Raw genomic sequence first — 9,461 nt, forward strand, 5'->3', positions numbered from 1 at the left:
TGGCGGACACTGGGGCTGGCGGGCCGTGGTGCGTGCAGGGCCCGGCCAGGGTTCCCGGGGAAGGCCCCGTGCCACGCCGTCCCACTCGCTGCACGATTGACCTGCTTTACGCGTGGTCTTCGTGCAAAGCCTTTAGAGGTGAGGACGGGCGAGGACGGGCGAGGACGGGCGAGGATGGGCGAGGACGGGCGAGGCGGCAGCAGAGGTCTGCTTCTTAGGCCGCCTTCCTCTGGACGGCCCCAGAGACGTCAGCGTGGGTCTTCAGACGAGTTCTGTTTGAGGCGTATGTAAAGAGGACAGATAGAAAGCCCTACCCGAAGAGGCGCTTTTCTCCTGGTGGGAAGGAATGCCCAGCTGTCTGGGACTGAAGTGGGCCGATGAGCTTGCCCTGCGACGCGCCGGGACCCTGCCGCCCACACCGATGACGAGACGTTCTGTCCTTTCCGCTTTTGGCTTTGAAGTTGCCAGGAAGATGGAGCGCTGTGGAATCGAGATGCCCAGCATCCGCGCTGGCTGACCAGCTCACGCCGTATGGCATGGCTTGGAGCTGGCACGCGGCTGGCCGGTGGTGTGCGGCGGTGCAGTGCACGCCCTGAGTGGGTGTGCGTGGCGTCCCGGTGTTCCCAACGGAAGCAGAAGTGAGCGTGGACACTGCGCGTGGCCTCCCCCGAGAGCCATGGGCACGCTCGGCCGCCGGGGCCCCCAGAGGTGAATTGGTGGAACGGACCCTTAGAGCTGAGATAAAGTGAACAGCAGTTAAAACCGCGCCCGCCGGGCTCCGAGTGGTCTGGAGCAGCCCGGGGAGGCCACCGCGCGGGTGACGTCGGCCCCGGGAGAGTCGAGGAGGCCCCTCTCTCTCGGGCAGGGCGCTGGGTGCAGGCCGCTCTCACGCGGACTTCTGTTGCAGAGTACACGGTCATCAACGAAGCCTGCCCCGGTGCCGAGTGGAACATCATGTGCAGGGAGTGCTGCGAGTACGGCCAGGTGGAGTGCGTGTGCCCCGGGAGGAAGGAGGTGGTGGGCTACACCATCCCCTGCTGCAGGAATGAGGAGGACGAGTGCGATTCCTGCCTGATCCACCCAGGTGAGGGCATGGGCCGCGGCACCTGGGTCCGGGTGGGCAGCCCTCGGGATCGTGGCAGTCGGTACCCGCCTCGGTGTCTGAGAGCTATGATGCGTCCCCAGGTCACCACTGAACACGCAGACCGAACGTGCCCACCACCCTGTCAGGTCCTAGAAATTAGTGATAAGCAAGAGAAGCACAAGGGCCTAGGCAGCAGGGACGGGCAGGGGGCAGGGAGAGGGAAGGTCCGGGAAGACTTCCTGGAGGAGGTGACATCCATGCAAATATGGAGCGGACTGAGGAGGCAGGCTGGTGGGTCGCTCCTGAGGACTCTGATGGGTCTGGCTGAGAAAGAGCGGGCACCCAGCCCAGTGCCTCTCTGGTGGCAAAGGAAAGGAGCCAGAGCTCAGGAGGGAAGGTGGTGGTGGCCGTTAGGAGGCACGGTATGTCCCTGGGAGTCAGTCGCCGGCCACGTGAGCAAGGAGGTTGGTGACTGCATTAGCAGCTCGCCTTGCCTGGCGGGAGAGGCAGAGGGGTCACTCAGGCGGGATGTACGGAAGGAGGGCTGCCAGTCTGTCTCCCACAGAGACCACACAGCGAGGGGCTTCCGAAAGCTCATGAGAAAGTGGTTGGAGTGTGCGTGTCCAGGGGCCAGCAGGTGGCCTGGCGGTCAGGCGCTGGACTCCCACGTGGCCAACCGCAGCTCAAGTCCTGGACTCGAACTAGTGCGTGTGGGTGTGTGCCCAAGACCCCGAGAGGAGAATGAAGAGACCGGTGTGGCTGTCCCCTCTGCGGGGTGACTCCTCACTCCCTGTCCGTCTCTCCGGCGAGTGCATGCACTGCATGGGAAACAACCCTGAGTATATTGTGGGGCAAAGCATTTCAAGTCCATGCGTGGTCTCATAAAATGCACCCCGTGGACCACGTGGAGGCCTGGTACTCGTGACAGGCAGCTGGAACTTCTTTCAGCCAGGAGCCAAGAAGCGTCTGGTCTGCTCGGGTGACGAAGCCTGGCCGGCCACGTGTTCAGCACTCGGGGAACGTCTACCGAGGGCACGCGGCGTGCTGGCCACGGGCGGTGCAGAGCGCGTCAGGCTGGACGGGAAATGGTTCCCGCCTCGAGTGCATCTGAGAATGCCAGCGGCAGGAGGTGCGACCGCGCGGGCTGCGGGCCGAGAGGGCAGGCCCAGCGGAGCCCGGCAGAGCAGCGGCGCGCTGCCTGGGAGTCGCATCGGCTTCCGGCACGGCCGTTAGGTAGGTGCATTAGTACTATCAGTGTTTCACTCTGCCATAGGGCACATGTGCTCGCCGGAGGAGACAGACAGTGCGAGGGAGAGTGAGAACTCGCCCCCGTGTGACGGCCACCCCAGCGTCTTCTCCATTCTCTCAGGATGTGGGGCGTACGTGCACGCATATGCCTGGTGTGATTTTCAAGCTACCAGGTCCAGGATTTGAACCCTGGCTGGCCATGCGGGATCCCCGTACCCAGGCAGGAGCACGGAGGCACAGGGAGCTTACGCCGTCTGCTCGAGGGCCTGCAGCAGACTACGGCGGGGTCTGCCCGCAGCAGACCTAGCTCTCGGCCTCATGGTCGGATGGAGTTGTTCCTGCCTTCTCCCGCCATCCCTGCCCCTCGAGGAACCATGTTTTTGAAATGGGCCTCGCTGGAGAGCCATCCAGGGCCCGCGGTGTGGCCCTCTGGTGGGGTGGCCCGATGCCTCTGGGAGTCTGTGCTCAGGCGTCAGGGTCGTTTTCATGGCGACTTTGGTCCTTGACGCAGCAGAGACTGATTCGTGTGCGGGGAGACGCAGGCAGTGGATGTGGTTCGAGGCAGGGGACGAGGACGGCGTCTGCTGTCGGTGTGAGCCCGGTGCCAGGCACGCAGCCCTGCAGAGACAGGCGTGGGCCGCGTGCCGGCTTTGGCTTTGTGCTGGTCTGAACTTTCTACACTTCACGACGTGGTCGCTTCCTTGCTCTCAGCCGAGAGCTCACTCCCACGTCCCAGAGCGAACACCGAGGTCTGCGACGAGGGTCTCATGGAGATGTGAGCCGTGGAGACTCCGCGAGGGCTTCAGAAATGTTGGCACTAAAATAAACTCAGGCTTCCATCTCGTTTCCCACAAGCTTCCGGAAGTTCCCGTGTGACTAGGAAGCGGAGAGAGCGCCCCTTGGGGCAGGCCTGCCTGCTTCTCCAGCGGCTCCCGTGTCCCTCTGGCAGACCAGCCCCTGGGGAGGCCCAGCGCCCCCGGACTGCACCGTCCAACCCCGCCCCCTCCGGCATCCTTGGGGGCCTCCCAAGGCTGCTACCTCCCTGGCCAGACTGGGTGGAGGCTGCCCTGGGGAGGCGCAGCTCAGAACCTGCAGGCGCGCACCTAACCGCCCGTCCTTGGCATGTTCTAGGCTGCACCATCTTTGAAAACTGCAAGAGCTGCAGAAACGGCTCGTGGGGGGGCACCCTGGACGACTTCTACGTGAAGGGGTTGTACTGTGCTGAGTGCCGCGCAGGCTGGTACGGCGGAGACTGCATGCGTGAGTACCCGGCCTGCCCGGCCCACCCCGCGCTGCTCGGAGTCTGGGCTGCGACCCGGTGGCCAGAGGCAGTCCCACCTGTGGGGTGTGGGCCGTGGCTGCTGTTTGGAGTCACTGCCCAGGGAGGTCCCTTTGTCCCAGTGAAGCCGATGCCTTCTGCTGGGCCTGTCCGCGTCTGCCCAGTCATTTGGAAACACCGGCTCATAGGGGGAAGCTGCCAACTCTGGCCCCCCCATCGTTTGCGTATGAATTTGACGGCGAATTTCTTGACCCCTCTGTTAGGTCCCTGGAACATGCTAGCGAACTGCTAGCATGCGTTTGTCCCAGGAAAGGGTTCCTTCTGGGTCTGTCTGATCTCAGAGAAGGACTTCATCTTCAGCAGGGTCCCCTGGAGTTTCATAATTCTTTGAAGAAGGATGGGAGTCTGACCTCGTGCTCGGTCTGCAGGGAGCGCATGCCCGGTCACAGTGCCTTCCGGTGAATGTCCCCGAGGTCTGGGTCAGTTACTCCAGCCTGGACCGGAAGCGGTGGGGACAGTCTCACAGTCTGAGCGTTTTCCTCCCATAAACGACGTTCCCGGATTGTGCACGGAGGGTGGGGTGTTACTGGTACCCTCTGCCTGGTCCAGCCTATTGCAAAATTCCAGGGCCAGGATGAGGGACTGGCCTGCAGGGGAGGACCCCCACAGTGGCCGGAGGAGAGTAGGTGAGCTGGGGGGAGACTGACGTCTAGGGGAGAGTGGTCGAGGGCGGTGCGAGGCAGGGAAGGTAGCTCGTGCCCTGCCCCAGGCCGAGGCAGGAGCGGAGGTCCTGACGGGGCCATGGTGGCTACCACGGCCGGGCTGCTGGCACTCACAGGCTGGGTTTCGTTCCGTCTACACACTTGCTTGGTGAGGTCTGCGGAGCTTGGCAGATGGTGACGCCAAGACCCAGAGATATAAAGCGACTCGCCCAAGGTCACACCGGGCCGACTCCACATCCAGACCCCTAGTTCCTAGCCGGGCGCGCTCCTGCCTCCTCTTCAGAGTCTCCTCCAATGGCTCCATTTTCTCTGGGAAGTAGAAAGTGGAGCTCCTGCTGAGACTGAGGAGAAGGGAGGCTGGGACTGCGAGAACCAGCAGCCTGGGCGTCACTCCAGGAACTAAACCGGCACCCGCTAGTGAGTGAGTGTGTGCTGGGTGAGGATGAGGGCCGGGCGGGCCTAAGCTCCTTGGGAGGGCTGCAGCGCTCTGGGCGATACCCTCCAGTTGTGTGGCAGCGTGGCTAAAGGAAACCAGCTGTTCGCTTGATCCGAAACTGGCTGAGATGGGACCGGTGAGGGACCCAGACTGGGAAGGCCAGACCGCAGAAAGCACCTGGTGGAGAGAACTGGGGGTTGGAGGGCTCGGAGAAGTGGGAACTCCTTGGTAGAGGTTGTGGTAATGTTCCCACATGTACTAGTCAGTTTCTGCTGTGTAACAGACGATCCCAGATGACGAAGGTTTTCTTCATGATGGCTGTGTAGGCTGGCAGGACCTACTGGACTGGCCTGGGCAGGGCCCTGGGCTGCATGGCTCAGACAGAAGAGGCAGCAGCTGCTCGGGGTGTGCTCCTCTCAGGTGGAGGCTGGAGTACACACGCCCATTTGTGCCCCTGCTCACAACGGCTGCTCCCCCCCCCCCGGCCGGGAGCAGCTGTGTGAGCACTCTGTGGTCATAAAGAAGGGGCCTCTGCTCCACCCTCAAATCGGAGGACACAAGTGTCCTAGATGGCACCCCCGTACCGCACGAGAAGATGGGCTGGTCAGGTAATGGGGACGGAGAGGGGTGTTTACAGCCGGAGGGCAATGGAGCGAACGGTGCCTAGACCGGGAGCAGCTGTCAGAGAAATCTGCACGCGAGTCCTTCCGAGAGAAGCGAGTGGTGAGTCGTGGCCCAGCCAGGGCAGAGCTGGCTGCATCTGGGGTCTCGTTGGTGGGGCTACTGTGGTGTCCCCATGTTGGATCCTGCTTTATTTATAGGGACAGCAGCGCTGCTCGGGGCATGGCCGTGCACGAGCACAGGAGCAGAGGGCTCAGCCCCGCCTGCCGGTTACCCCCCCTCAGAGGACATTTCTCGCATGGGTATTCCTTGGTGCCAGGTGCATGGGCAGCTTGTGATTTAGAGAAGAGAGACCAGAGATAAAGTGAGACAGCGAAGAGGTGGACCCGTGGCCGGGTCTCTGTGCCACCCTGTCCGCCGTGCACGCCAGCCCACTCCATGTGCTCCCAAGCCCCATGCCAAGAACGCGTGCTGCCTCAGGCAGAAGCACTCGGCGCTTCTTGGGAACCCGAGGCTGATCCCCGTGAGCTCACAGACCATGAGAGGGACCGGGCTTGGCCATCAGAGGACCTCATGGGGCAGCGGTCGTGACGCCCCACCTCGCCGCACTGCATATGCGGCAGGGCTGCACCCTCCCTGACGCTCGCGCCCTGCCGATTGCCTGCCTGCGCGGAAGGCACTCGGACATGGGAAGGCCCGCCAGGGGCTGGTGGCAGGGCCGGAGTTCGTGGCAGTGTTGCACTCGCCCAGCAGATGGCGACCGAGGGACCTGTGCTGCCCCTTTCTCCTGCAGGAGGCTCCCTGCTGTGTCTGGCCTGGCCTGTTCCAGCTCAGCACCAGGACTTTAGCAAGGAGGGGCGAGGCCACGGGCCAGCGAGGGCAGCGCTGTTTCTCACGGGAGTCACGGAGCTTGGTGACGTGGGCACCTGTGCGCCCAGTGCCCTGACGTGCCGTGGCAGTGTTGGCCTGGCTGTGACGTGTGTGCCCAGTGCCCTGGCGTGCCGTGGCAGTGTTGGCCCGGCCTGATGGGCTTGACCAGTACTATGTGTGAGCTCACTGCTGGCCCCAGGGGCTGCATGACCCAGGAGGGCTGGCCGAGGCCAGACCACAGAGCCCGGGGAGAACTGACCCCCTCCTGGTCCAGGGAAGCCCGGCGACCTGGGTGAACCTGGCAGGAGCGGCCGGGCCTCTCCCCGACGTACCTGGGAAGGCTCACGCCTGCAGCAGGTGCACCGCGGGCACGTCCGGCTTCCGGTTGCCCTCACTCCGCCATCCGCCCACTCCCTTTTCTGCTCCGTGGACTCCTGGCTTTTAATCATGTTGTCAGAACTCTGCCCTGGTACCCACGCGGCCCAGCCTTCCAGCCGGCCTGGCCGCCTTCTTCCTGAGTACTTTCTGGCTTTCGCATCCTGCCTGCCCTACCCCAGAAATGTTCGGTGATTTCTATGGCCAGGTCGTTATTTCTCCACCTCCGGGTCCCTCGTAGAGGGAATGGTGCTCAGGAGCCGGGACCTCGCTGGGTACGAGACCTTAATGCGCGGAGTCAGAACCAGGCCTCCCTCTCAGTTCTCAGCGTAGGCCCAGTCCCTCAGCGGGGCCGCCTTGAACCTGTGCACTGACCGTGGCCCCGGCTGCCTGCCTTCTGCGCCGGGGGACGGGAGCGAGGACGGGGCACGGCAGCCCAGACATCCGGCTTGATCTGGACTCGGGCGTCCGGGGACAGGGGAGCGGCCAGATGGGAGAGGACTTAGGGGAGATTAAGGTCCTCGACACCTCATCTTCTTAGTTGTGGTGCACAGGCAGAGCCCCGCAGCCCCGGCCTTGAGCCCCACCCGAAACCGTGGGGAGAATATCGGGGGGCTGGGTGACTCCTGTGGGATGACACCTGAGCATAGCCAGGACCGGTTAAGAACAGATGGGAGCGGGGGAGGAAGGGAGAGACAGAGACAGAGACAGAGAGGCTGCAGCTACGTTCTGACTCGGGAGCCTTCCTCCTGGGAGCCATGGAACCAGCTAGAAGAGTCACGGAAAATCCATCTTGCTCCGGACACATGCCCCGCCCCCGGGTCCTGATGGCCTGGCCGTGTCCCGACGTGCTGAGCGGTAAGTGTGGCCTTGAGTGTCCTCTGTGCCTTTGGGCCAAGTGGCTCAGTCTTTGGAGCTGAAGTCGCCCTCTTACGAGAGGGGCAGCAGGCCTCAGAGGGGTCTCAGAGGGTCGAGGGCACCCCGTCTACGCCTCCCTCGACACGGCGTCTGGTGCAGAGTGCTGTCGCCTCTAAACCAGGGTCCTGAGATAGGCCCGCTTTCCTTGCTGTCGGTTTGTCAGGGGCAGGATGAAGCCCACCAAGGACAAGAGCGGGGGCTCACCCGGGCAGCCGCGGGGACGTGCACCGGGCACGGAGGCAGCCTTCCGACGCGCGGCCACGGGGTCCAGGCTCTATGAGGCGCTCTCTGACCCGGGGGGCTGACAGAGACCCTCCCAGAGGGTTCTGTGTTGTCAAAGGGCTCGTCAGTCACAGCTCTGCTTCTGGTGATGATGCGGACGGGCGTGAGAGACCCTGCTCCTACCCAGGGGAGACATCACCGGGCAGACCGAGGAAGCTCGCCCTTTAAAGCTATAACTTTTGTGCATGTGACGTCTACTGGGGTCTAAATTTCGGAGGAGATGGTCCCTGCTAGGTGACCTCGGGGTCCACATTCCCTGGACCTGGGGCCACGGCTGGGGACACGGCCGTGGAGGAGGGACCTGCCAGCCACGGAGGAGTCAGCCAGTCTTCTGACGGGCCTGGGCCTGTCGAGCTCCGATCTAACAGACCCCAGAGCAGACGTGACCCTTTCTACCAGGAGACTTCTTACACGCGGTTCTGCTGCACGGCAGAGGCTGGCGAGGCTGTGTAGCAGGTCCTGGGAGGTCGTAGCTGCAGAATTTGGAATCCCGGTGCCCTGCAGTCTCACAATCCCGGGAGGAGAGTGGCGGCCCCCGACACGAGCCCACGCCTTCCGTGGGTCCGGTTGTGTCGCCGACGTGTGGTGCCTGGCTCTTGAGCACGTTAAGCCGCAGGGCAGAGTCTCCTCCGATTCTTACTAACAGGCAGGGAGCCCCGGGTCTCCTGCCGCCCCAATTCCGCACATAACCCTCGGTTCGGGGGACACGAGTTCGTCTCCGGTCACACAGCCCATGAGAGCTACCCCGAGCACCTTTGAAGGAGGGAAATGCAGACACCTCTGTCTGAACACTCTGTCTTGGTTCCTTTTTGACGAGAGCAGCTATTAAGGAAAAACGACACCCAGCCACTTCTCAGAGCCCGTCCTGCCCCCTCCTGCCGCCTGTTGTAACACGGGAGGGGATGAGACTCATCGAACGCGGGGTGGCGTTCTGGGAGCACGCCCCAGCCCTCTCCTGGCTTCGGTGTGATGGGGATCCCCTCTGGGTCCTCCGCACAGCAGTCTGCCCGCCCGTCCTCTCTCGGCCAATGGGGAGGGTGGGGGGTGAGCCCGGAGTTGAGAGCCTGGGGGTGCCTAGCTTGAGCGACCGCTCCCCCTCCTTACACACGCGCACGCACACCCGTGTCCCTGTGACACTGCTCGGGAGTCCGTGCACGTCTCCGGGCCCGACACCCGCTCTGGTCTGGCAGGGGAGGCCGCCTGCCAGGCTGGCCAGCTGCACTTCCTTGGCTGGACACTCGGCCATGTGCTCTGTGCTGCTCACAGAGAGGCGTAGTCATCGCACACCGCGGCCCCACGGGAAGGGGCGGGTGGCTCCTGGCCTCTCGGGCCAGTGACCCTTCATCTAGGCCCATTTCCGAGAAGTGGCCTCTTGTCTCCGGCTGGTTGGAGGGAGTTCCGCGTGGAGGGGCCAACTCTGTCCTCCCTTCAGCCAGCGCACTGGGTGTCTGAACCTGGCTGTTTCGAGGGGCAGCCTTGGGCCCGTGGGAAATGGTGACTAGCACTTTGCAGGGCTGGGGGCTAGGAGACCTCCAGGTGGCCTGGCCTCACAGGCTTGGACGGGGGCCCAGGACATGGCTGCCACCCCCGTCCAGGGAGGACTCTGGAGGCTGGCGAGCAGCTCCC

At 63.6% G+C, this 9,461-nt stretch overlaps 1 protein-coding gene across 2 annotated transcripts in view; it reads left to right on the forward strand.

Moving 5' to 3' along the window:
* PAMR1 (peptidase domain containing associated with muscle regeneration 1) overlaps positions 1–9,461 on the forward strand; it is a 71,846-nt gene that overhangs the window by 31,856 nt on the left and 30,529 nt on the right. For both annotated transcript variants that reach the window (XM_014593089.2, XM_006162088.3), the window contains exons 2-3: positions 908–1,084; positions 3,464–3,592. In XM_014593089.2, the coding sequence (XP_014448575.1) occupies positions 955–1,084; positions 3,464–3,592 (259 nt within the window). In that variant the 5' untranslated portion in view covers positions 908–954. The remainder of the gene's footprint in view (positions 1–907; positions 1,085–3,463; positions 3,593–9,461) is intronic.

This window comes from Tupaia chinensis, unplaced genomic scaffold (assembly GCF_000334495.1).
Source record: "Tupaia chinensis unplaced genomic scaffold, TupChi_1.0 Scaffold139733_1, whole genome shotgun sequence".
In the NCBI taxonomy this organism is placed as follows: Eukaryota; Metazoa; Chordata; class Mammalia; order Scandentia; family Tupaiidae; genus Tupaia; species Tupaia belangeri.